At 45.3% G+C, this 27,752-nt stretch overlaps 3 protein-coding genes across 4 annotated transcripts in view; 1 reads left to right on the top strand and 2 right to left on the bottom strand.

Moving 5' to 3' along the window:
* The window catches only part of rerg (RAS-like, estrogen-regulated, growth inhibitor), a 28,358-nt gene extending 23,795 nt beyond the window's left edge, over positions 1-4,563 (bottom strand). For both annotated transcript variants that reach the window (XM_083692569.1, XM_083692570.1), the window contains exons 1-2: positions 4,411-4,563; positions 149-304 (exon numbers count right to left, since the gene is read on the bottom strand). In XM_083692569.1, coding sequence (XP_083548695.1) covers positions 149-209 — 61 coding nt within the window. In that variant the 5' untranslated portion in view covers positions 210-304; positions 4,411-4,563. The remainder of the gene's footprint in view (positions 1-148; positions 305-4,410) is intronic.
* A 927-nt stretch (positions 4,564-5,490) lies between these two features.
* plxnc1 (plexin C1) lies at positions 5,491-20,783 on the top strand. The gene is made up of 31 exons (XM_083692490.1): positions 5,491-6,457; positions 6,591-6,731; positions 7,346-7,480; positions 7,663-7,763; positions 8,203-8,311; positions 8,452-8,620; positions 8,892-8,994; positions 9,167-9,254; positions 9,514-9,555; positions 10,946-11,079; positions 11,312-11,488; positions 11,962-12,064; positions 12,199-12,378; positions 12,573-12,737; positions 12,886-12,979; positions 13,112-13,216; positions 13,497-13,600; positions 13,714-13,755; positions 13,844-13,968; positions 14,171-14,372; positions 14,772-14,918; positions 15,385-15,553; positions 15,777-15,877; positions 17,562-17,637; positions 18,036-18,070; positions 18,335-18,430; positions 19,099-19,262; positions 19,579-19,726; positions 19,879-20,019; positions 20,119-20,193; positions 20,563-20,783. The coding sequence occupies exons 1-31, from the start codon at positions 5,549-5,551 to the stop codon at positions 20,665-20,667; spliced, it is 4,485 nt and encodes a 1,494-aa protein (XP_083548616.1). The 5' UTR covers positions 5,491-5,548; the 3' UTR covers positions 20,668-20,783.
* cep83 (centrosomal protein 83) lies at positions 15,789-27,460 on the bottom strand. Its single transcript, XM_083692491.1, has 17 exons — positions 27,420-27,460; positions 26,255-26,461; positions 25,990-26,140; positions 25,774-25,866; positions 25,234-25,365; positions 24,821-25,072; positions 24,587-24,718; positions 24,150-24,264; positions 23,859-24,003; positions 23,593-23,742; positions 23,312-23,387; positions 23,045-23,202; positions 22,583-22,712; positions 22,302-22,405; positions 21,907-22,093; positions 21,596-21,789; positions 15,789-15,894 (listed from the first exon to the last, which is right to left on the bottom strand). The coding sequence occupies exons 2-16, from the start codon at positions 26,452-26,454 to the stop codon at positions 21,700-21,702; spliced, it is 2,115 nt and encodes a 704-aa protein (XP_083548617.1). The 5' UTR covers positions 26,455-26,461; positions 27,420-27,460; the 3' UTR covers positions 15,789-15,894; positions 21,596-21,699.
* Between the last annotated feature and the right edge of the window lie 292 nt (positions 27,461-27,752).

Genomic DNA, 27,752 nt, shown 5'->3' with positions numbered 1-27,752 from the left:
ATATATATATATAGACAGTCACAGAGAGGAAGAGAAAAGCAAATGAGACAGGGAAAGAGAGACAGTCAGACACCCTGACAGAGCATTAGACCGTCACACACACACCCACACGCACGCACACCCTTGCGGGTACAGATGGCAGTCCTACCTGATTTCCCCACCCCTGCTCTGCCGAATACGGCCAGTTTCACCTCCGGGCTTTTCGCCATGACAGCAGTCACCAAACGGGAGCGAGCCAATCACAGAGTTGACAGATCCCACAACAAGGTCTCAGATCAGCAGCCCATCCTCAGGTCAATACAGTCTGGAAAACAACACCAAACCATCACATACAGGACTAGGCCTTACAGAAAAAGGCTATCACAATGCAACTTAAGATGTATTGCAGATATGAGAAATGAGAAAATGTACTACAGACATGAGAAATGAATAATGAGGCTTTTGGGAGGCTAGTAGATATCCAAGACAGTGAGTCATAAAGAATTACAGTAAAAAGGTGCATTACTTTGGGTTAAGGTTATACAGATGTTGTCTTTGGATGTGAGACGAGCATTTTATATCTGAGCATTTTATATCTGATAATATACTAATGGACGAGAGTGTAGGTTTTGTTCTCCTGAGCATACGGGAGATTATTATTTATAAGTGGCTGCCGTTTGAAAAAGAATTACAGTTAGTTTTCACAGTGACTAGCTTGATTTATCCATTAGAATTTTGGGCTCTCAATGAATGGTATGATGATTGTAGCATTGGAGGCCATTTTGGCTCCAAAACAAACCTATATAAAGTTGGCACTAAGGGGCACAGGTGGCTGCAGGATTGCCCAGTGATTCTTACACCGACAGGCAGTCCATCATGCTGAGATTTCCATGAAGTAGACCTAGCTCCATTTCACTAGACTACGGGGAGAGGCAAAGTGAATCTCCCTCTGCTGCCGGGAATGTATCAGAGTTGCTCATAATTATTAATGCCTGCCTTGGCTGCCCTGTCTCAGGCAAGGCTCACACACTCACTGAAATTATAGATGAGCTGAGAATGCTGTTCGCAGCGTTACCGAGGGCAACAGTGCCATCGCCAATGTGAGTCACACTCCCATTTCTGCAGTGGCGGGCTTTTAGCAGGCATTAGCATCCGAACGTGTGTGTGTGTGTGTGTGTGTGTGTGTGTGTGAGAGAGAGAGAAAGAGAAAGGGAGGGAGAGGCAGAAAGAGAAGAGAGAAAAACAGAGAGTAAGCACATGTATGAGGGCAGTCCGTTGAATTATTCATTCAGAAATCAGGCAATAATAGTGCTGTGCCCCAAATAAAACTTAAATTCGGCACTAATCTGTTTGCTCAAAACCAGCCAAGCTGCGTCGCTCGCGAAAGATAATTGACGAAATGCAACCCATAAACATGATTCATAATCATTTCATTTCACAGTGACAGATACAATGATTTGCCCATTTACCCTCGAAACCACAGATGTAAACATATTAAAACAAGTCCACAACAAGACAGGTCATATAAAAAGGCAATGTTGATCATGTGAATGCTCAAAGGGTTCTACTACGGGGACAGCCGAAGAACCTTTCTTGGTTCTACGTAGAACCTTGTTTTTGAGTGAATGCCACATGTTTGGTGAAGCATCAGAGGCAAGGACCAGGCTTACTCTTAAATACTATGGTATTTCTTTATAAAGTGTTTTTAGGCCTTATAATGGGTTTACAAAGGCTTCATTAAGTCTTTACAAGATATACTTATCCAAAGTGTGACCTATGTTTGCATTTCATCTATTCATTTGCATTTCCCAATTGAGCATAGCTCACACCGACCACTGAAGGGCAAGAATGTTTACTGCAATAGAAAAAATGAGTGCGCTTGTTTATTTCAGATTGGCTGGGGTCATGGGGTGAAGCCCCTCCCCTGATAAAAACCTGCCACCGGTGCCTTCAACATCCTTCCATCTTTCCACAGCATACACTCTATCAATGTCTCCATGTGAAGTCTCACACACACACACACACACACACACACACACACACACTCTGTATTTCTACTAGCCTTCCCATTCCCTCTCACACACTGGGGCCATATATGGCATGATTGTGCACTGCCTGTGTGTGCCCGGTCCTAACCTCCCATTGTGGCTCAAGTGGCAAACGAGGGCCTCAGTCAACATCACTGATGTCATCCCCCCGTCTCCCCCTCCAGGCCCACCAGACGAAGGCAGGCCGCTTCTGAGGCACAACATCCCTCTGGATTCTCTCGAGTTGGAGATCATCACAGCGCCCAGCTCTCCAGAGCATCTCATAACAACCTCTATCCTGCCAAAGAAAACTGGCGTGGAAGGTTCCAGAACACCCCAGTCTGTCTGTCTCACACCAGGGACAACACCACCACTATCACAATGTTTCAATAACATCCTCCCCCCAAGCGCTAGGGCCCTTCCACCCACGCACCTGGGGTGTGTAGCCCCAGGAAGAAGAGAAGGAGGAGACCATCCATCACAGGCTCACCCCTGCTAACATCAGTGTGATCATCAGCATGGCTTCTGGCCATTTATGGGCTCAACCACCACAGGTTTCCCCCACCCTCTGTCTGCTAAAGGGGAGCCCAGATGAATAGTTTCAATAAGCCCTGTGATGGATGGAGTTAAGTGGCTGCTAAGTGGTCAGGAGGGACCAGGCCTGAGCCGACTTGATGACAAATTGAACACATCTGGAGTTTAAAAGGACCAACGAATGCTCTGCCTGCTACAAAGAGCCTTGGGCCAGAGTGAGATATCTGAGCACACTGTTGGCTTGGGTGAGATTGAGAGAGAGAGAGAGAGAGAGAGTGTGTGTGTGTGTGTGTGTGTGTGTATGAGTGCGTGTGTGGATTTGGATGATTAGTGTAGCCTCTGTGAAACCTTATTTACTCTCTTACTATCAACAGTCTGTTCAAAGAGTTTCTAACAGCTTGTGAAGGCAGGCACGTAACATCAAATGTGTTGGCATTTCACCTGAGGGTAGTAGGCCACTCCGGAGAACTTATGTCAACATTCAGAAATGAGCACATTTATTTTTCTTTCCATGCCAAGCCAAAGCTCTGTGCCCATGCACTGCCTGCCATAAGTGTCATTTTACATTGAGTCAGCACAGAATCTGGGTGGTGTCGTTGTTCAGGGAGACAGATTATAGGCCTCACAGTTCCAAACCCTGGGTGGAGACCTGACTACATTTTGTGCACCACATGCTAAAGAAAGATCTTCAAAAACCACAGCTTCTCAAAAGGGACACTAAAACTCCTCTGATGTGTTTCCCTGTATCAGCCAACTATTGTGTCAAATAACATGTGCTTGAAAATAGAATTTCAATTCAGACAATTCACTCTTTTATTCTTTTAAAGAGGCCGCATCAACTCTCCCAACCTATTTGTATTTCACTATATAGGCTATGCTCTGGAAATAAAATGTGCATCTTTTCAGAAGATAAACAACAGGGCACAGCCCAGTGTGCCCACATGACATGATTCCTCAATGTAAAATGCCATTTTGTAACGTCGTGGCGATGGTATAACGTAGTGGTAGCCACTTCGCAGTCCCCTCGCCTCTTCTGAACGACCGCTGCTCTGTAGAGGTCAGATCTGTTACGCAACACTTCACACAGTCAGCTCATCAAGTCGATGACGTGCATGCAAAATGAGCGTTGATGTGATTAACTACACACTAAACAAATGTAAGATAATTTAATCAACAAACACACAGCGCCTTTATGACCAAATGCGCACAGTCCTAGCCCACCACCGTTATAAACGACTACGCTACTATTAGTGTGGCATATTTCATTATCCCAATACAGTAAAGTAAAGTAGGCATTTAACAAGTAACTCATTTGGTTTCAGTTGTCAGCTTCTCACTGCTACCTATTGATTTGTTTATCATGATCCAATCGTGGAGTTGCCATTCGAGCATTATCAAAACAAACTTTTAAGTCACAGCGCCACATTATAAAAGACTCTTGAATTAGTCAATCAGATGGCACAACATATTGATTTGACACCATCCGCTGAGGCTCTTTTGAAAAAAGTGAGTTAATGGCAGACGTTGATTTTCAAAGCAAATTGCATGTTCCTTACAAAGAATAGGCTAGATGTATAATTGGCAGCAGGTTTCGGTTACGTGAGAGGTTTACGTTACAGATGACATTGGCTAGGCTGAGGATACTCAAAATAAGGGAGACACCTAATCACCCTATTTGTTAAACAGTGGAATATATATTTTAAAAAAAAGACAATTTGCTGACTAACAAATAATTTTCAGAAGTTCATTATTAGCACTGTTTTGATGTAGCTTCTAGCTTTACAGTCAGTGGTGATGGATACGTATTTCTCACCTCACCAAAACATTGATCTCACAATCTTTACTATCTCACAATTAAAGGTCCACTCACCAAACACGACTCAAGACGAATCCGGGCTAAGCAGTAAAGATCAGCGGCAAAAGTTCACCAGTTTTACAGATTGCGTTAATGTAGAGACGATGTCTTGACCTTCCCGAATCCGACAGATGTGGACGGAGCGCACCAGAGTCCAGCACAGGTGGACACCTCGATGTTGTTCGATCAAAGCACTCTGACAGCCACACGCACTGTGAAGGGATTTCCAAAGAGAGGGTCAGTCGCAAGATACGGAGTGGAGCCGCTGAACTTGACTTTTTACAACCAGACTCCAGAGCTCCGTTGTGCTGCATACCCTTGCATCAGTGGCAGGAAGCGCTCTAGGGCCATCTACCGTAGATGAAATTAAATAGGCCTATGACACACACTATGGGGATATCAGCAAAACGTGTCAACTGTCTTGTGACACTGATGCTAAACCACGACAGTAGGCTAAGTTGTCATCAGATATTGCAGCCGATTACTCAATATTTAAATAAAAAGAGCCCTGATGAATATGCATCACACTTTTTAGATTTGGCCCCATTACTCTCTCTATCTTGCTCTGTGATGCATCAGGCACTCTGAGAATCCAAGTTGAGCTGGGACTTTGTGCACCAATCTAGAGTGGAGAGTGTAGATGAGATATATGACTCAATGAGAGAGAGAGAGAGAGAGAGAGAGATGTGCATTGCTTGTTGTGCACTGCTTAGAAAAGATTATAACGCAGTGGGACATTTTCGCCACCAGGGAACAGCAAATGACCACATTTAAAGTGCCAATTTAATGATCTTAAAATCAGTGTGCGAATTGACTATTATAATCTCAGTAAGACGGATAGTAATGTGGCATTGCAATCATTAGTAATAGTACAGCACAAATTTAATTAAAACGCATGCAGATGAAACAACCAAATGTTGATCCTCCGCTGAGACTGATAGGAGAGTAGACCGTTATACACGGAAGTCTGACTTGTCAGTATGTCATAGCGTAACCGCAAAAGAGGAATAGCCGCATAGCACAGTCCACTGTGCGCAATTACGCACACCACCTGTTGACACCCGGCTCCATCCGACAGTGGCATCAGAGGTACAGAGCAGAGTAGGCTGTGCCATGCGCTCTCCTCCGCGACTTCACTGACCATACCCACGCGATGAGGGCTCTTATTCTGGGGGTGCTCCTCGTCAGTGTGGGCTGGGGTCGGGGCCAAGATATTCACACCTTTGATGGAGATATCCGTGACTATGTTGTGGGTAATAGCTCAGTTTACGTTGTTACCGATAACCGACTATACCAGTTGAGCCATGATTTGACCAAAGTTACTGTGAAGGATTTTTTCAACGCAAGCTATTCACTCAAGGTGAACATGTTGGTACCCTTCATCGAGAACAACACTCTGATCATCTGTGGAACAGACGTTCACTGCGGCTACTGTGAGGTAGTCGACCTCGGGGACATCAATCAATCAGTGCATTCGGAAATTATTGATGCGAGTTCTTTCGATCCCAACGGTTCATCTATCGGATTTATGGTTAAGGTCATCGACAGGGTTATAGAGACATACATTCTGACAGGAAAGACGCCGTATAGTAGCACTACGTGCTTCAACTCGGGTCATTTGGTATCATTGCGAAATTCAAATAATAGGCAAACTGGAGGTATATTATCTGAATCAGACAAAGATTCTTCACCAACATATGTTAAAACCAGGCGCGAGGGGATTCAGTTTGTGGACGGTTTCCAGATTAAATCTCACGTTTATCTGTTCATGAACTTGCCGTCTAAAGTTCGACTTGTTTGGCTCGAGAGCAAAACCAGTAAGACTTATACATTCAACTCCCTGAGAGGTGCGACGCTCAAGTGCTGTGATGACAGAAAGCGCTGGAGTCTCCTGTCGTCCTCCGTGATTGTTGGTGACTCCGCGGGGCTCTGGGCAGGTGTGTTCACGGCGAATGACATGCACGACCCCGTCAACACTGCTCTTGCCATTTATAACATCACTACGGATGCCGGGCCTGCAGGAGATGACCCAGATTTTTGCCCCAATAAAGTCTGTGACCAGGTTTGTGATATGATTATTATTTTACCAAATGTACCCGTATTAATCATTGTCCTCACTGAATTGTCAATTTCTGTGTGTGTGTGTGTGTGTGTGTGTGTGTGTGTGTGTGTGTGTGTGTGTGTGTGTGAGAAAGAACGGACCTCCAGATCGGACCACGCAGCTGAAGCCAGTAGCAGTGGTGTTCAAATACAGCTCAATGACATCAGTCTTGGCAGTGAGGCTGAACTCCTGGCTAGTGTTCTTTATTGGGACAGGGAATGGACAACTCATCAAGGTGTGTCTATGCTGATGGCGTTCAGCATCCTTTTCTCTAACTTTGTCTTACATGCTCTCTCACTCTCACTCCCTCTCCCTTGTTCAGGCCTTTCTTTTCTTTTCAAACAAACACACAGACAAAACGGCATACGACAAAACTGTAGGCCTTCAACAAAATTACATTACACACTATTTTCTTCCAAACGTAGCTCACATGACGAGGGGAGGCAAAATTAGCCTGGAAAAACACCACAGTAGTGTCCTTCATGTTAGTCCTGGGGCAGAAACTCTAATAATCCTAGGAAATCCCCAGCAATGTTTAAGTTTCTTACAGTAACAAATCAGCCATGCAGCGCAAACTAACAATCAGTGTGTTTGTTTTTGATGCTCATTGACTATGACTCATTGACATTATATATGAGTTCTGTAAAGTAGTTTCATATGGTAGGCTATCAAAAAGTATTTAATGATGAGAAATGAGGAAGTCTGAAATGACAGTGAAAGGAGGTGTGAATCTCTTTGCAGGTGTGGTGTGACAGTGGTGCGGCTGTATTTGGCATCTCTTGTAGTGCGAGCATGAAGGGGGTGTCAGATGGTCAGAAAGTAACAATGTTGATCTCTTTCTTGTGTCAGCTTGCTGTGGACAAGGTCTACAAGCCCGCCTGTCCCAGGGTGCTTTACAGGGAAGATGATGACCGCAGTGTGTTTCCCAAGATGCACCTGGACCCAGTGGACGGCAAACATGTGTACGTAGCACTGAGGAACCAGGTGAGTTCTACTACCTGTCTCACCAGACACATACTCCAGCCATGAGACAACGCCAACCACATGCACCACAGACATCAGAACCTGTGTGTGTGTGTGTGTGTGTGTGTGTGTGTGTGTGTGTGTGTGTGTGTGTGTGTGTACGTACGTGTGTGTGTGTGTGTGGGTGCACGTGTGTGTTCTAGATGAGGCGTGTCCCTGTGGCTCAGTGCAGTACACACAAGAGTCTGAAAGACTGCTGGTCTGTGCAGGACCCCTTCTGTGGCTGGTGTGAGTCTGAGGACAGGTCAGTCACACACACATTCTTAACTATCCTCAGCACTGCCAAATACGTCTTATGTAAAGCTGTCTTTTTCCTCCAGTAGTTTTAATTTGTAGAATCAACATATCTACTGTATGTATAAAGAAACATAATTCCATTAACATATTTGAGGGGTTACAGTGTTCTGAATGTTTTGATAATGTACTCTGGGTTTTTTTGCAGGACAAACCGTGTTTTCAGTCTTTGAAAGGCTATTCACCAGACACACTTATTTTTGGACTGATAAAACAGATAGCTCACCGATTTCTGTGTTCACCGCTGACAACATGCCACCTAACAATAACCGTGGTGTGACATTTCCTATGAATATACTTTGTACAAACACTCAATATCTTCTCTTTCTCTATCACTAAGTCTAAACCTCCTGCTTGGTCTAACCCCTCTCCTATGTGGTCTGTTCTAGATGCACCTTTCAGGATGAATGCCTTGCTTCCCCCTGGATCTCCATCCCTGAGGACGCCGGTCAGCAGAGGATGGTCTCGTACCAAGTGGAGAAGAGCAGCAGTGGACAGGTAAATGGGAGCAAGGTCTCTCATTGGTTGGTTAGACAGTTCACTCACCTCTTTGGCCATTACATCATTTAGTGATTGAGAGATTGAGGTGGAGTTGAGTATGCTATGTATTGACCCATCACTCAAACTCTCTCTCTCAGGAGATCACGCTAACTGTCGAGACCCATCTGAGTGTACCAGGAACAAGGACTCCCATCTTTTCGTGTAACTTCATCATAGGACGTGGTAACCTATGTGACCAAACAAGCCCCGCCCCAGTGTTCCCACATTGCTCCTGCAGGTTCTCCAGCAACCTGCTTCCTGCTAAGGGTCAGTGACCTTTCACCTCTCCTGAAGACAACCATGCCTATTCTGTTTAGGATTTCTCAAGGAATATTTGCTCCTTAGCACTAATGTGGAATCAGCAATCCCTAACCCAGGCCTCTTCTGCACTGTGCAGACTCAAAGCTGACACTGAACCAGAACGAGGCCAACCACCTAAATATAATTTAAGTAATAACATACAGCTTTTACCGCTCCTGTGAAATACAGTAAATTAGCCTCATATGCTAAATGGTCATTATTCTGTTCATGCTCACAGGCCTGGAGGTCACAATGAGGATACGAGTGGGGAAAAATGATTGGACGGAGAAACTGATGCTAACTAACTGCTCAGTTGTCACCGGACAGCCTACCTCTGCCCTGTAAGTCAGACTGCCAGGATGTGTAGAAATCCCACTGAGGCCACTTCCTTTTAATGCTACCACACTGTGCCTTCATACAGTAGTGGTCTACAGTGGTCTATATAAAAATAATACTGCATTAAAGATGAGATGCAGTACTGAGGTTTTTATTATGTATCTGTGTTCCACTCAGGTGCTCTCAGTGCATTATTGCTGGATGTAGCTGGACGAATCAGACCTGCTCCTGGGCACATAGAAATGTTAACACAGGGCCTGTACAGGTAAGATACACTCTTACACACACACAAAACACACACCTGCACTGTACACACACACACTCCTGTGCAGGTAAGATGCACTCTTGTGTGTGTGTCATGGTCAGTATTTATAATGCACAAACATGACACTTTGTCAACCTTCATTGCCACAAACACCTAACTCCTTCAACTCTGAGCAACTGGAACCTTCTTTTTGTCACACATCCTTCCTGTGTCCCTCTGTCTCCTTTTCATTAACACACTCTCTCACTTCCTTACTCAGGAGGAAGTCTGCAAAATTGGCTCATCGGGGATGAACTACTCTGTAAGTCCGCCCTTCTGCTCACTTGTTTTTCCTTTTTATCAGCATCTCAGCAGCTTGTATTTTCATTTTGGGGAAGTGAGAGATGAGAAAAGGTTACTTGGGGTGCGTGTGTGTTGAATTTCTCAGTTCTCCAGGCTATCAGAGAACAAAAAAATAGCACAGGACCTGATGGGATCTCAGCTGAGATCCTGAAGCATGGGGAGTACCTCCTCACACGGTGCCTACACCAACAGATCACAACCATCTGTCTATCAGAGTCCCTTTTCGAAAAAAAGTTGTCTTTTCGAGAAAAAAAAAGAGGAGGATATACCACTAGAATGATCTGTATGGCCAAACAGATTCAGAAGTGTCGGGAACAACATGAAGATCTTTACATTGCCTTCATTGACCTTTCGACACGATCAACCGCGAGATGCTCTGGCAACAGCTCTCAGTGTGTGCGTGTGCGTGTGCAACACCATCATTGGGTAGTCATGAAGAGGCCAGGGATTATCATAATGACATCATTTTGGGGGAAATTGCAGACAATCTTTGCATGCTGAGTATGTTTAAAAAGGCGATGACAAGTGTTTTCCATAATATCACAAGAACAAAGAATCCTTGTGTAAGGTCAGCACTGAGAGTAAAACAAAGTGCAGCAGAGGTTTTAATCACAGTGCATCAGCTTATTTATACAGTGTGTACATGACGCATCTTGAATTAACCGTAATTAATATAGCACCGTGTCTTTGGTGACAGTGAAAGGTTCCTGTTCGCTGTGGGGTTTGGTGTCAGAGCTTACTTTAATTCCTCACTTTGCTCGGTCTTATAACGGTCTCACTCTGGTGACATACACAAGGATGTCCTCTCATAGGTATATTCATTTATACAGTCCTTTAACTTTTACATCTATACATTCTTTCTGTGTATACTTCTTATACTAAATATACAGTAGGTCTCTCTTGTAAAGATATTGTATCTAGAATGTCCTGGAGGACTAAAGGAAAAAGAAGAGGAAGAAGATGTTTGTGAATAGAATCTTTGCCGCCTGATGGAATAGGCACCACTCTCTTCACTGTAGACAGTGGTGTGAGTCCATCCCATGACTTTGCTGAAGGGACAGAAGTAGATTGACAGTAATTCCCTCCCTCTTTAACCGATCTCTGCAGCATTGTTGTGGCTTTGTTTCATACTGTTCATTATATCAGAAAACAATTTGTAAATTCCATCAGTCAAGTATTTTTGTTGTCTAATTATTTTCACAAAGTCATCATATAACGTTTTTTGAAACCAAACCTGGATCAAAGCCCCCAGGCGAGTAAGCCAAGTGACAGATATTTACTGTATAGTATATGCAATGATTTGCAACTGTCCTTATCAGATATGTTTTCTCTGTGGGTATCTATGTCAGGAGCCAATCATCTCTTCCATAAGGCCCAGTGTCCTGTCCTTCCATGGGAGGAACCACGCCCTGATGACTGGCCTGAACCTGGGTCATGTGACCAGGGTGCGGATCCAAGGGAACATGGACTGCAGTCCAAAGGAGTGAGTGAACTTAAAGATCCACCATTTGACTGAGATTGACAGTATTCTCTTATACAAATGTGATGTGCTCCTCACATGCCTTATCAAAGCCCAGCCCAAGGCGATAATAGTTTAGGTTATTCCTATTGTGGAAGAATGAGAATGTATGTGTTCATGTCCGACTCTCTCATGTTGATATCAGCCTATCTGACCTGATGATGAACCCTAACCCTAACCCTACATGGTCACACAGGTCGCCTGTGTTTAACCGCACTGAGACCAATCTGACATTCCACCTCCCCAGCGGGGACAAAGGCTTGTTCCAAGTGTGTGCTGTGGTGCCAGATGGTCGTTGTCTCGGCACGGCCAATGTCACCTACCGGTCCTCACCGTCCTGCACCGGGCTGACACCAGCCAGCACCTGGGCTAGGTATGAGTACACACACACACACAGGCAAGCGCATACACATGCACGCTCACTCACACACACACACACACACACACACACACACACACACACAATAGTAATGAATTGCATTTGCATAGCCCTATTTACCATTGTGGCAGAGCTGTGCAGTGGTACAGAGGCCTGCCAGTAATTCATGCCCATATAAACCCGGGGTGTCTCTTGGGGAAAGACAGTGTACCACTTCTCAGAAGTCGCTGTGTGCAATAGTGCTATAAATGCTGGTTTCAGTTCATTTTTTTAGTCTTCATCATTCGGGTCAAAAAGGTCTGAGATGTCTTCCTCTTCTGCTTTGGGCAAACCTCAGTCACATTTCTGCTAATGTGTTTATCGTACTTATGAAGCCACTTTTATGAAGGTATCTGGGGAATGAACCATGTTTCTCTAAGTCCTCCTTTGATTGGTTGTTTTTTTCTTCTCTCCCCCATGACCTGCAGTGGGAAGAGGAGGATCATGGTCCTGGGCTCACAGCTGGAGTTTGTGGAGGGGGTTGTGCATGGCCACGCCCCTCAGAAGATCAGTGCCAACTACAGCTCTGGGGTGGGCATCTAAACACACACACACACACACACACACATGTAAACGCTACCATACAAACCATACTAAACTAAGCCAAACTAAACCAAAGCATGCTATACAAACCCATATTACTTTATGTCTCTGTTTTTTTTTAGAGTCTGTTCTACTTCACACCTCCTTATGATAACATTGAGAAGCCGGTTACAACCAATGTGTCTATGAGAGTGGGCAACCAAACACTGGTCTGCTCATCACTGCTCACCTACCACCCCGATCCACAGTTCACCAGCTTCACCTCCATTAGGACAGGGAATGACCTACGGGTCACCATACAGGTACTGGACAATACACATTCTCTTTCACTTCTCTTCTTCTCTCCTCTCACTCTTCACTCTTCATTTCTCTTTTCTTCTATTCTCATTATTTCTCTTCTCTTCACTTTTATTCTCTCTCTCTCTCTCTCTCTCTATGTCTCAGACATACACTAAAGCACATGTATACATGTATATTCTCTGTCTTTTAATTTCAGAAAAAGTCTGACCCGCTGAACATCACCACATCAGACATCACAGTTCTAGGTGTGAATGGGGAGAAAGAGTACACGTGTGTGTTGGTTACCATAGAGACCAGCACTGGGACTGACTCTGTCATCTGTGAGATTCGAAACACACAACAGCAAATAAAGTCGCTACTGGTAAATTTCTTATTCAGCTCAAAACCTGAATGGTTTCAAAAAGGACTCCATTCCCATTTATCCACCCTTTTTATCAGTAGCTCAGGAAAACTGTCCTTGGAAACTGCCCTAACCCTCTAAAACCCATCACGCTGTGCTTGTTTATCAGATAACATTTGGAAACGTCACAAAAAACCTTGAGCATCCAAAAACTCTCCTCTCCCTCCTGCTCATCCTTGTCGTCATACCTTTCATTATTATTGGTGAGTATTTTATGATATTTGAATGCATTAGAGACGCTGCCAAACTACCCGAACCCTGTTATGACCGGGTTGATTGAATAGGACAGCTCGTGTCAGGTAGAGGGGGTGTGATACTTATCTGTCTGTGTGCAGCTGTGGTGTTGTGGTTCTACCGTAACAAACAGAGGAAACTCACAGAGCAGATGAACGAGCGGCTCGAACTCCTTGAGTGTGACATTCGGAATGATATCAGACAAGGTTAGTGGTCATGGTCTTGCCAGCCTCTTATTCAAACACGCACGCACACACGCACACGCACACACACACACACGTTTCTGACTACATGGGGATCATGACAGTTGGTTTTGTAGAGGGGACCTATGTCTCCCTTTCACACACACAGACATATATATATATTATATCTAACCCTTTATTATATTTTTTATCTAACCAGAGAAAATACTGGAGGGAAAGTATACACACACTCATGTAAGGAAGCACACACACTTTCACGCCTCCCAACCCTCTTGTTCTCCAGGTTTTGTTGACATGCAGACAGACAACTCCGATTTGATTGAAAACGTTGGAGCCATCCCTTTCTTGGACTACAAGCATTTTGCCTCCAGAATCTTCTTCCCTGACGTACGTATGAGCTGGACACAGAGTGTACTATGAACATGTTCTGTGATGCAGAGATGGGTTGTCACTTTTACAGTTTGAATGTCTCATTTGATTCTTGTCCTATTTGGTTCCAGGCTGGACCTGTGATGACTTCATGCATCAACGACATTGGTCAGGTGAGTCTGAATGACTTCATCAGGGACCGATGGGCAATGTAGTTGTACTGCAATAGAGTTTCAGGAGTCACATGTCTCCTGTGGTCAGGACGGTGTGACGGTGCAGTCTGATGAGAGATGCCAGGCCCTGTCCAGACTCATCCAGAACCAGCTGTTCCTCACCTCGGTGGTCCACGCTATGGAGGAGCAGAAGACCTTCACCATCAAGGACAGGTGAGTCCTCCTCAACCTCGACCCCAAGGTCCTGATGTAGAGTAGACGCAGCGCATGTGTGGTGTAATTCTGGTGTAAATATTTCTCAGGTGTAGTAGAGGTGTGATCTGTGTGTGTTGTTCCTCCCAGCTGTGCGGTGTAGTTCATGTGCAGTAGAGGTGTGCGCGCATGTGTGTGTGTGTGATGTGTGTTGTGTCTCCAGGTGTGCGGTGGCATCTCTGCTGACCGTGGCCCTGCACGGTAACCTGCCCTACCTGACCCAGGTGATGGAGGAGCTGCTGAGAGCTCTGATGGACCAGCCCAGTAACACCACTAACACCAAACTCATGCTGCGACGCACCGAGTCCATCGTAGAGAAGCTGCTCACCAACTGGATGTCCATCTGTCTCTACGGCTTCCTCAGGGTCAGTCTGTCTGTCCGTCGTTCTGCATCCCGCTAACACAGCTTCACTTGTTGGTTTGTCATCACATGTAGATGCCGTGTCACTTTGTTTAGTTCACAATACATGTGTTGTTTTGTCTCCTCATATCAATGGACACGTATGTGTGCAAATTTCTCTTCTCATCCAGTATGTGTGCATCAGTGGAGGCTAGTGGAGGTAGAAATCGGAGGATGTGCTCATTGTAATGCATGGAATGGAATGACAAATTTCTTATTCCATGCATAACAATGAGCCCGTCCTCCAATTTCTACCTCCACCAGCCTCCCCTGGTGTGCATGTATGTTTGTAACTTCTACTGTACCTGTACCTTCTTCTGTTTGTTTGCATGTGTGTGTTAAACTGTGTGTTCGTTCTCTGCAGGAGAGTGTGGGCCAGCCCCTGTTCCTGCTGGTGTGTGCGCTGACCCAACAGATGCATAAGGGCCCAGTGGACTCAGTGACAGGGAAGGCTCTGTACACACTCAACGAAGACTGGCTACTGTGGCAGGCCCAGGACTTCAGCACTACGGTACGTACACACACACACACACACACACACACACACAGTGAGGAAGGTATTTGGCAGGAAAAGGGAGTTAGTATGTGGGTACAAAATCAGACCATGTCTGTTAACTGTGCTAGGACATGTCTCTTAGTATGGCTGAATTATATCGAAAGAGTTTTAACGTCTTTGCTTTCACTAGAGTTAGCTACATAGCTCATCAGTTGAGGCCAGAGCACTGTCTAGAAAACCACAAACCAGTCTGGTGCTCTCTCTCTCTCTCACTCTCTCTCTCTCTCTCCCTCTCTCTCTCTCTCACTTCACTGCAAAGAACTGACTACAGCTCTTCAGCTCGGCTAGAAACACACAGAAACCACAAACCTGTGGTTGCTCTCTCTCTCTCTATATATATAAAGTATATCTACTCTTGCAGACCTGCTGCATGCATTCTAGCCATATCAGTTAGTCACCTATTCCCACCCCCCCCCCTCAGAGGCTGAAGGTGCTGTTTGAGGTGGGCACAGATGGGATGGTCAGCGAGCCTCTGGAGGTCAGCGCCCTCAGCTGTGACACAGTGGAGCAGGTCAAGGAGAAGATCCTCCTGGCCTTCAAGACCAAGTTTGGCTTCCCCTTCAACACCCCGCTCAGGGAGCTCCACATCCGTGAGTAGAGAGTCATCATCATTACTGGATCAGTACAGGCCTCATGTTTGCCCATTTCTCATAGTGGGGTGAATGTCTTAGCTGTGCCCTTTTCTTGCATTGGACCAATTGGTGGACTAATTTAATTACTGGAAGCAGGACACTCTTGCGAAGCATGCATACATTTATTTTTTTACAGGAACAGCTTGCAAGTCTTAACTAACACTTCTCTTTTCATCTGTAGAGTATGAAACAGACGGCATGTTTGTGTCTCTCGTGGAAGTGGACGCCACCTCTGAGGTTCACGGGGAAGTGACCATGCTCAACACGCTCAAGCACTATAAGGTACGCTAGCCGTCATCCTGCAATAGGAAACAAATCGTGAGCTGATTCTTTTGTTATTGTTATCTCCTGTTGCCACCTATGAGAGGGAGAATATTGTTAACATCTAGTAGAATGCCTGTGCAAAAAGAATGCAGTCTTAAGATACATTCACTAGCAGTAGTAGCATCATGCAACAACTGAGGAGAGATTATATTGTAGAATTGTTGCTTAATGTTAACAAGCCACATGAGTACAGAGAGTAACCAGGACATCATTGAGAGTGAACCTCTGTGCACTGCTTACATCTGTGACAGAAGGGTATATTAGCTCTATACAGGGCTAGCTGTCAGCTGTGTGTGTCACAAGGCAGAACCAGACCCAAATTAGATTAAAACCTTCAGCACATCAGTCTCACTAGTAAACATCACTGCATTTATTAGGTTCTAACTGAATGGAAGGAGTGTGTCCACGTAAGCACATAAAAAAAACAAAAAACATATTACCAGTCTTTAGGATATGAAAAAAATCATATTACCAGATGTCAAAGGTGGAATTTACCGGATGATCTATTATGTAGAGTACATGTGATTTGTCTTTCATTGAAATTTATCCTCAAAACTATACTCGTCTTTCCCTTCATATTCCATTGTGTTATTAATCATGAAACATCATTCTATTATAATACCATCTAAATGCCAAGTAAAACTCGAATTACACTTTTTTCATGTTGTTCATGCATGGGTACCTTTTGAAGCTCACTGTAGCCGGTAACTTTTGCTTGCGCTTGATGTTACAATGGTAAGGCAGTATGTACAGTACTAGTCCCACTAAATCATATCTCAGACCACATACAGAATAAAAAATTATATTGTCGCCATCATGGTTCCAACACTATAGTGATCAATGCTGTTTTAGTTCTTATTTTGTGTCTGTCTATTTTGTTGCGATGCAATAGTTTTGGTAATCATACGAAAAATACTGTAAGTAAATATTCGAAAGACAAGCAAGCATCGAGCCTTACTGCCCACAATGCACCTTGAGCAAAAGTGAGAGAGTTTAAGGAGTTTCACTCTCTCTCACACACAAACCACACACTTGCATCTGTCCCTAGTCCCTCACGTCAGACACAGATAAGCTGACTAGAATATACATTCAAAGAGAACTTTATTAGGAACACTATATTAATACTGGGTAGGGCCTCCCTTTGCTCTCAAAACATTGTTATGTTCATGAAACCAGTTTGAAACGACTTTTGCTTTGTGACATGGTGCATTATCATGCTGGAAGTAGCCATTAGAAGATGGGTAAATTGTGGCCATGAAGGGATGCACATTGTCAGCAACAATACTCAAATAGGCTGTGGCATTCAAGCGATGATTGATTGGTATTAATGGGCCCAAAGTGTGCCAAGAAAACATTCCCCACACCATTACACCACTTCCACCATGAGAAGGTATACAAGTGTTCCTAATAAAGTGTTCAGTGAGTGTATATATGTAGACAATACTGCATATAATGAATTGTATTCCTGAAACTAGACATCCTAAGCTACATACTGAACATTTTGTTATCTGTATTGAACCCCCAAAAATGTTGACCCCTATGTCACACTTTGGCCCCCTCATTTATGGCATGACCCAGATATTCTGAGCTGTGTGCTAACATATGACTGTAGCTGCCTCTCTGTCCGTCTGTCTATCTGCAGGTACCAGATGGAGCGTCTATCAAAGTGCTCTCTAAGAAGCCCCACCCCCCAGTGAGCCCCCAGGGAAGCGTGAAAGGTGAGGTTGCCTCCTGGAGTAGTGGACCTTGTCCACCGAGTTCATGCTGTATTAGACGTTAGTGAATAAAAGGTGGGGGATGGGTCAAAGCTTGAGATTATAACACACAGGATGCCCCCCCCCCCCCCACACACACACACTATTCCAGTGCAGACCGACAACACATGCAGGCTGGCACGCACACACAGGCCTCACCATCTGACTATAGTGTGCAACGTGTGTTGGTTCCTTATATATAGTTGGTGCAGTGTGAGACTGTTGGTTTACCACACGAGCTGAAGAAACAACCATTTGTGTACTCGGACATAAGACACCAACAGCAGTCAGAAAACAGGAAGCTTTTTTACAGAAGTTCTCAGTTCCCCATGACCTGTGATATTCTGTATTTTTGTTTACAGATGATCAGAACTTCTCCACAAAGTACTTCCATCTGGTAGGTGGCAACGTGACGTCTGTAGGGTTCCATCATCGATTGTACATTTTGAACTTGGCCATACACAGTGTGGTGCTTCATCTAGAAATGTAATGCATTCAAATTACGTTATTCATTCCCATTTATCCTGAGTGTGGAGTACGGTATCTAGTCAGTTCTATTCATTGTATTTCTAAAGTATAGGCACAACTCTAATCATTGAATTTCGTTATGCCCTTGGGTGTGTGTTGGATTTGATTGACTAAAGGAGCTCTTTGACCCCAGATTGACCCTGACGTTGACCAGGACCAGAAGAAGAACCCAGAGAGGAAGAAGCTGAAACTGAAGGAAGTGTACCTCACCAAGCTGCTCTCCACTAAGGCAAGAGAAACTCTCCTGCCACATCCTGTTTTTCTTGCTACATCCAGCATCTCAATCTGCCACTTGTACTCTGACAAATGGTTAACTGAAAGATTGAAATCTCTAATGCAGTTTGTGGTTAGGCGCCTAGTGAGTGCACATAATATGATGGATGAACATTTAATGGAAGCATTTCATGGTAGTTGTGAAATCCAGCATACAAAGTGGCTGTGTACCAATACTCCAAACTGTTGTCTTTCCATCTCTTCTTTTCCTTATGGCCCCAGCTGTGGAAAGAATTGATAGGTGCTAAATATGACAGTATGTTATCATTATAAGCAGTGGCTTGCTTAGAGCAAGGTTGAGAATGTCAGAGCAGTTCAGGGGAAGTGCACCACATGACCATTTGTCACTTTTCAGTTTCCATGGCCACTAAGTCTTGCACATTGGGGCTCTATTTTAACGGAGTAAAAAACAGTCCGTGTCTGGAATATTAGTGCTATTTTCAAGGGCAGATTTTTCAGCACACAGAATGGCAGTTGACCTGCTTATTGTCATTAACACATTTCTATTTACCGCTACTCCACCCACTACAGCGCAGTGGTATTTTCACTCTGACACAAATTGCAAATATGCCTGCATTGTTCGGCGCTGGCTGAAAATAGAACCTGACATGACCAATCTTTCAGGTTGCTGTGCATTCGTTTGTGGAGAACCTCTTCAAAACCATCTGGGGAACGCCTAACTGCATAGCCCCGCACGCTGTCAAGTTCTTCTTTGACTTCCTGGACATCCAGGCGGAGAACATGAATATCAGTGACCCTGAGGTGTTACACATCTGGAAAACCAACAGGTATGGGTTTATAACCACGGTCGACACTGACACCATGCCTCTGTTTGAATCGCTTTAAAAATCTGATGTTCCATCCTTCATTCCTCAATGTAATCATTAATTTTGAGTGGGTTGGATTGGCAGAAGGAATTGGGCCTAAATCTTTGTTTGCAGAATAATTTACATTTTACAAAGGTGTCCCTTATCAGTTATGGTCAGGATAGCGGATTCAGAAAAGAGAATTTGACATTCTTGATTCTAGTTTTGAAAAGTCGATTTAGATTTAGAAAAGTATCTCCTCCTAAGATTACTCTTCCTGGGTCCTCCCCCTTCCCAGCCTGCCTCTACGTTTCTGGGTGAACATCCTGAAGAACCCCCAGTTTGTGTTTGACATGGAGAAGACCCCACAGCTGGACGGCTGTCTGTCCGTCATCGCTCAGGCCTTCATGGACTCATTCTCATTGGCTGAGACACAGCTGGACAAGGTAGGACCACCCTGACTGCCCAAATAAAGAAGCTGATACACCTTAAACTGCTGGATATTAACCTATGGATAGTTAATGAAGTATTTAGCTCTAGCATACAGTGAAGGAGCCATAGCTGATAGACCTAAACCCTGATCTTCTCTATGTTTCAGCATGCTCCAACCAATAAGCTCCTCTATGCCAAAGACATCCCCCAGTACAAGCAGGAAGTGAAGGCCTACTACAAACAAGTCAGGGACCAGCCACAAATCACCAGCTCAGAGTTCAAGAATTTCCTGCTGGATGAATCAAAGGTACCACCCACTTTGTTGAGTTTTTTTGTAGGCTTTAATGACTCAAATATATACCATAATATCAAAGGGGAAGGGAAAATAATGATGTTTTCTTTTCAGAAACATGATAACGAATTCAATGAATCAGCTGCCCTGCATGAACTCTACAAATACATGCAGAGATACTTTAATGAGGTACGTTCTCTCCTCACCTCCCACGCCATCTCCTCTTTAGTGAGACAAACAGTCTTTCACATAACCTTCACACTTCGGGAGGCCAACTGGCTTGTCTATATCACTGACACCAAGACTAAACATCCTCAGTGTTTGTGTGTGTGAAAATGCGTGTGCAAAAAGCTGTAGCAGGGTGAGAAACATATCCTCCTCTTTGCTTCCTGTAATTGCTTGATGTGTTTGGTATGCATTGGGTTTCATTTCCTGTTATGCAAGGATGGTTAACTGTGTGGAACGGTTCCTCCTATCTGACATGTATGAACACTAATGTGAGCCTTGAGCCCCTTCAAAAGAGATGGATGTCTGACTCTGTGGTCATTTCTCTCCCAGATCAAGCTGAAGCTGGATCAGAACGGCGCCCCTGCTGAGCTGAAAGGGCAACTGCAGCATGTGATGCACCTGTTTGGTGATCTGGGGAGCTGTTCCTGGGACTGAGCTCCCAACATAACCTACAGGTGTTCTAAGGACTGCTGCACACCGTGCCTTTGTGATTCACAGACAATATGGCCACAGGACAGGCTTTCATCTGCCTTTCACCTCAGTGCAAGTAAAGGAAGGGGATGAGGGAGGGAGGGGGAGCACGGGTTCAAACTACAGCCAGACTCTAACCTTGAGGCTGGAACTCTCTGATGAACAACATGTCCTCATTGCACCCACAGTACACCCACTCCAATGGCTCCAATCTCTCTTTTGACCTCTTAATTTGTGCATGAGTCATAGTTCCCCAAGGAACAACTGTGAAAACATTTGAGATGCAGTTAACCACAAAGGAGCGCATGACTAGCGGTTCGTCAACAAGCACAAAACAAATCGGAGGCTCGACAAAGCTTAAAATGTATTTAAATGCATTAAAAGTACAAAACACATACATTACAAAAACATTTAAAAAAAATGTTGTGCAAGTCACAGACCTGTAGTGTCATAAAAACCTGACTTTAGTTCCACATTCAACCGTTCCAGAGTGCCTTAGGAATTCTTTAGACAATTAACATTTTGTAAACATTTGATCTAAACTCTGTCAGTTAAAAACCTGAGGAAGTCACTGGTTGGCCATTAAGATCTTTTTATGCATTAATATTATATATATAATCTCAAAGGAATGTTTCCAACATATTGTGGAATCAATGCCACAAATAATTTAGGCTGTTTTGAGAGCAAAGGGAGGCCCAGTATTAGTATTGTGTTCCTAATAAAATGCTCAGTGAGTGTACATAGGCATTGAGAGTCTAGGCATAGGATGACTCCTGAACTGATGGTTACTGTGCCGAGGAATGTAAACATTGACAAAAACGTTATTTTGTTTCTATTTGTAAATGTGCCAATAAAATCATAAATAACAATTGTTTTCACAAAATGTACTCACTGATTAAATTGAAACAGGATATGCATCACTCTTGTGGTTGAGTAAACCCCAAGGCCAATGATGGTGGTCAGGCTCACTCTGGGGGTCAAAGTTTAGTAAGGGAGTCATGCAGGCCGAAGCCCTTGTCCGTGGGAGCACTCCAACTCCTCCAACCTTCGACGCAACTGAAACAACTCCCTCTGGTGCTGCTCCTCCTGAGAGAGAGAAAGAAAGGGGGATGCTACTGGTAGTCCTATATCATGCTGCTTACAATTAAAGGTGTTAGGAGAAGTGTTTGCCGTTGACTTTTTGCCAGGCTTCAATATACTCACATGAAGGCTTGGGAAGGGCCCCTGAGGCCCAGATATGAGGATGGGGCCGGGTGTGGAGGTGAGGTAGGCAGGGCCTGTGGCAGATGTGACCTGGTTGCCCAACAGGAGATGGCGGAACTCACTGTGCCTGCGCTGGAGCTCCTTCAGACGTCGATTGAGGTGACCCTGTTCCTCAGAGTACGTGTTCCTTGGGAGGAGCAAATATACACATGGTCATGATGAGCGCACACACAAACTGTTACCTTTTCTCAACTGTTAGGAACACGACTCCTCGCGTCCTCAAAAAGCAGGAGGAGAAGATCTAAGAGGAGGAACTAAGAGTCGTGCTGCTAACTACTGAGAAAAGGCTAATGTCTGGATGCCATAAGTATGACTGTGGTAATCTAGGTCCGTACTTCTTGGCAGTGCTGAACTGTAGCTCCAGCTCTGCTATCTTAGCCTCCAGCAGCTGGATCTTGTCTTGGTGTCTCTTCTCCTTGTTCTCCGTCAGGGTCTTCCTCTACAACACACACACCCACGTTAGTTCTGAGTTCCTCCTTTTCAAAACAACACATCATAACAGGAGAAAAAGCAAAAAGGGTAACTGAGTAGTCTGGTTAGGAGCCTGACAAAGGGAACAGAAAGAACGGAGGAAGAAGTGAGGTAAGTGGCATGATCGCAGTAGGGGAGGCAGCACCTTCTTCTGGGCCAGCGCTGCCCTCTGTAGTTTGTCCTTGGCCTGGCTGTACTTCTCCTGCAGCTCTGCGTCACGTTCCTGCAGCTTGTGTTTCTCCTCCAACCACTCCACACGCCTCTCCTCCACCAGCCTACAGCAGGAGAGAGAGGAGGATATGGAGGGCAGGATGGATGGATGTCCAAGAGGACACAGAATGGTGGTACACAACTTTTTTTTGTTTTGTTTTAAATATGTTTTTAGGGCATTTCTGCTTCATTGGGATAGAGACAGTAGAGATTGACAGGAAGGATGGGAGAGAGGAGGGACGTGTCGAGGGTCGGAATCGAACTACACCACTAAGCGCCCCATTGGTGGTACACAACTTCTAACTTAACTTTACCCTTCCCCACCTACTCTGGTGACAGCAGTGATGTAGCCAGTGTGTCTACGATGGCTGTATATTATTAGGTAGTGTGGTGGTACCTCTCGGCTTCATGCTGGCTCCTCTCGGCTTGTCCGCGGGCGATCCTCACCTCCTCCCGGACCCTCTCCAGGGTATCCCGCACACGCTGGTTGGCCTCCAGCAGTTCGCTCTCCGACTGGGACAGCGTACCCAGCTGAACACCCAACTCCTGGTTCTGCTGTGAGGAGACACAAAAACGCCTTCAATTCCACTTCATTAGCACAGTGAGAGGGACAAACTTGGTCTGTCGTTGAATCGGACAGTGTGTCTGGCAGTCAAGTCAGTACCTGTCTGAGGTCTGCATTCTCGGTCCTCTGTCCCTCCAGCTCCTCCAGCTGAGAACCCTGCTGCTGCAGTTTGGTTCTGAGACACAGGACATATAGGGTTATATACATACAGGACATATAGAGACACAGGACATACAGGGTTATATACATACAGGACATATAGAGACACAGGACATATAGGGTTAAGTCTTGGGCATTACATGGCATTTTATCTGCAGCGAGACACTCAAATCAACACAAAACAAGTTTAAAGTCAAGGAATCTATATGCAAGAGACTAACCTCAGGTTTTGCATTTCCTTGCGGGCAGACTCCTCCCCCAGCTGGGCAGCACGGAGACGCTCCTCCCAATCTTCCTTCTGGGTGTGGCCAGCAGCATCCTGCAGTGCCCTCTGCTGCTCTAGCTCAGCCAGGCGATTCTCAACTTCCAACCTGACCCCCCCACACACACACACACAATACTTCAATTCAATAGTCAGAGTTGACGTGTGTGTGTGTGAGTGAGAGAGAGAGGGAAAAAGAGAAAGAAATAGAAGAAGGATCCTTACTTCTCCTCGTGCACAGCAGCGGTTTTGTGGAACTCTTCCTCGTGAGCGGCCTGCACCCTCCTGACGAGCTCTCTCTCCTTCTCAATCAGCACCTCCTTCTGCCTCTCTACAGTCCCCTTCAACACCTCCACGTCAGACTGCAGACCTGACAGAGACAGACAGACAGATAGATAATAGATGAGAGAGAGAGAGAGAAAGAAATAAGAATGTTAGTGTTACTGTGGTAGCCTGTGGTGGAAGAGTGTGAGGTACTGTGCACAGGCAACACAAGGTGGTGATCTGCTGACTCACCCTCCGTCTGCCCCTGCAGCGTGTCTCTCTCCCTCTCCACCTCCCCTCTGGACCTCGCACCCTCCAGCTTGATGTTGGCCACCTCCAACTTGTGGGAGTGTCTCATGCCCTCCACCTGAGACACAGACAGAGAACACAGCAGCCCCAGTCACACACACACACAATGATGCTCAAATGTGGCACAAAAAACTTATTATTAGATGCAGTATTCTAAACTAACATTTGTGTGTGTCTGTTGACCTCGCTTTGAGGGGTCAGAGGTTAGAGGTGAAGGGTAAGAGGTGGCGACAGTGGGTAGTGACCTGGCTGGTGAGTGTGTTGACCTCTCTTTGGGTTTTTAGTGGGTAGAGGCGAGTGTGTTGACCTCTCTCTTAGGGTTGACAGTGGACAGAGGTGTGTGTGTGTGTGTGTGTGTGTGTGTGTGTGTGAGAACTGACCTGGCTGCTGAGTGAGTTGACCTCTCTCTCTGTCTTGTGCAGTCGTCCGGTCAGCAGGGTGTTCTGCTCATGACTGAGCTGCAGCTCGCTCTCCAGACGCTCCAACTGCAGACGCAACGACTGCCTCTCCGCCTGACACACAACCAGTCAGTCAATCAACACATTCATTCATTCATATGAAAAAAATCAGCCTGGTGAGTGACAGACAAGAGACCGCAGGGACTTGGTTCATACCTCCAGGGACTTGGTTGCAGCCGTGGACTCGGCTAGCTGCCGGACCTGGATGCGCTGCACGTTTTCGGCCTGCTGGCCTGAGTTGTCCCTCTGGGCGCGGAGCTCGGCCACCTCGGCCTCCAGGCCCTTCAGCCGCAGGTGCAGCTGGGCCTTCTCTCTCAGCAGAGCCTCCACGCGCTTCCCATCGCGTGACGGGTCTGAGCCCTGAAACTGGGCGACCAGCTCCTCCTTGTCCCTCTCTAACCGTGATACCTGATAGGACACACACACACGCACACAAAAAATACAACAATAAAAACACTCATCCATCCACTGAATAACAATATCCATCCACTCATACAAACATCAGACCTGACATCACCCATGTCAGCTCCCTCTCAGGCACACACACACACACACACACACACACACACCTCAGCGTCAAAGCGGATCTTCCTCTCTTCCAGGATGCGTGCGCTCTCTTCTCTCTGGTGGTCAAACTCAGACTTGAGGATGGTGCTATCATAACGCAGCCTGTTATACTCAGACCTGTACTTCTCTGCCTCCTATAAGGGAACACAGAGACAGAGAGAGAGGGGCCAGTTACATTCACTGACAGACGGAAACAAAGTAAAAGTTAGTGAGAATACAGATAGCGGAAAGAAACTCAATTAAATCCAATCCATGTACATTGCTTTGCTTTATTATGACTGGCTGCTTTAAAAATCAATAAAAAAATTATTGGAATAAAAATAAAAGAAAGTGAGTTGAATTCATGTGTAGGGCCTGGTCGTTTTGGGTTTTTTTCCTTTCTCAACAGTCCCCACACTCCCTCTCAAAACAGAGCACTCAGCTTTAACACAGTTGCTATGGAGATGGCAGTTGCAGCTGTGACAGCTCGAGCTTGGGAGCCAGTGTGGCTAAAGAGACCAGTGTTGTGGCAAAGAGACCAGTGTTGTGGCAAAGAGCCTCACCTCCTCCAGTTTGTTGAAGCGCTCTCTGATGGGCCCCTCCATCTCCTGCTGCACCTGAGCTCTCAGCAGCTCCAACCGCTGGGGGGTCATCACCTGACGACGACAACAACAATCACGGCGGTTGTACAATGGGACAAATCCATATGTTGTAAACAAACAAAGTCATAGGTACCTGTGTTTTTGTATAGAGAGTACAGAGAGCCATGACCCCAGTACCTGTAAGCGTAACTCCTCCAGCTCTCTGGTCTTGTCCAGCAGCTCTCCTCTGAGCTCGGCCAGCAGCAGCTGCACTTTCTCCTGGACTGTCTGCTTATCGCTGAGTAGACGCTTCAGCTCACCCTGCCCTCGTGTGAACTCATCCTGCAACCTGAGACAACACAGTGGATGAGATACAGACACACTCCCTCAAACACCTGCCTCTGTAAACACACACACACACACACACACACACACACACACACACTTTTACCGGGGTAGTTACCTGGTGTGTTCAGCCTTCAGGGTCTGGTAGTTGGTCTTGTGGTTTTCGCACCTCATCCTCTCATCGATCAGCATTTTCTGCAGCTCCATGTCAGACCCCCCAAGCCCAGTGGAGCCCCCGAAGTGGACAGCAGGCTTCCCCAACCCTGTATCCAGACTTGGCAACAGGAGGGTGGACTGGGCAAGGGCAGAGGAGTTCATCTCGCCCCTACAGGAAAGAGGAAGAGGAACAAATAGGGTTAAGGAGAATGAGAGAGCAGAGGGCTATTCGATCCATGTGCTAAAAAGGCTCCAGCTCAGTCAGGTTGACATCCACAAAGAGTGGCTTCTTTTTATGGAGTGGCTTTTGCTCAAATGAAGCATGAAACAGAACTGACTACCTTGAGGAGAGACGGCCAGTGCACTCTTCTGCTTGCAGGTCAGACATTGTAAAGAGATTTTTATTTCAAGGATAGTGCTCTGGCTTAGGAAAAATAAACGTAGCTACTGTTACTATGGTAGCCATGAGTTCCCCAGCTACTTGTGAAAGAAGAAAGCTTGTCTCAAGTGATTTCTCCCCACTACACTGACTCTGTTGTGGATACGCAGTCAAGGGAAGATGAGATGATTGATTGCTTATGCTTGATTGCAAACACACTTGACGTGATTCCTGGCCATCTTTCAAGTCCCTCAATTTGGATGAACTCAGCTAATCATTGTCATGAACAAAACCGTAATAATAATAATAAGCTAGTTAGCTTTCACAATCACAGACATTGTATGCCTGGACTTTGCTGTGCATAGTGAAATGCAATTACTGTCTGCTGAAATGCCTTGCTGATCATCTTGTTCACCATTTCCTACTGAGGCTAATTAACTAAGCTAAGGACAGCTGCGCTACACGCAACCAGTGTGTCAACATAAACAAACAGCTAGCTATATAAGTTAACTGTCTAGGTAGCTATCACTCTTTCGTAATTTCAAATTGCGCTTTAACTCCCGCCGTTCTACTGCTAGCCAACATTAGCTTAGCTAGCTGAACGGGTCGCCAATAGAACAAAAATGTCAGGTCTAACTGGGTAGGTCTTGAGCATATTCGGGCATAGACCTTGCTTAAAGATCCAGAGACAAAACTGGCACATTAGTGTTAAGGCAATTAAAAGTATTTTGGTTGTTGGAAGACTTACCTTTAGCAGACCTCGACTCCTTACTGACAAACCAAGCTAATCCTGTAATGAACTACAAATACAGTGGGATCATGGGAGATTTCTCTTTTTCGCAAAAAGAATCATCCCATTTCAATAAAGAGCGCCCCCTTGCGTTTTTGAAGGCTGCTGCACTCTCGACAACCGATGCTACCGTACATTGAAATGAAATTGTTCAATTGAAAGTATTTTTCACCTGTGTTTGAATGAATGAATGAATGAATGAATGAATGAATAAATAAATGAAAAACATGTGCTACAATGGCTACTCTGCCTTCTGTTATTTTTGGCTTAATTTAATTAATTTTTATCTCC

The sequence above is a fragment of the Argentina silus genome (genome assembly GCF_951799395.1).
Source record: "Argentina silus genome assembly, chromosome: 20".
In the NCBI taxonomy this organism is placed as follows: domain Eukaryota; kingdom Metazoa; phylum Chordata; class Actinopteri; order Argentiniformes; family Argentinidae; genus Argentina; species Argentina silus.
This window is presented reverse-complemented; position numbering and strand designations above follow the sequence as displayed.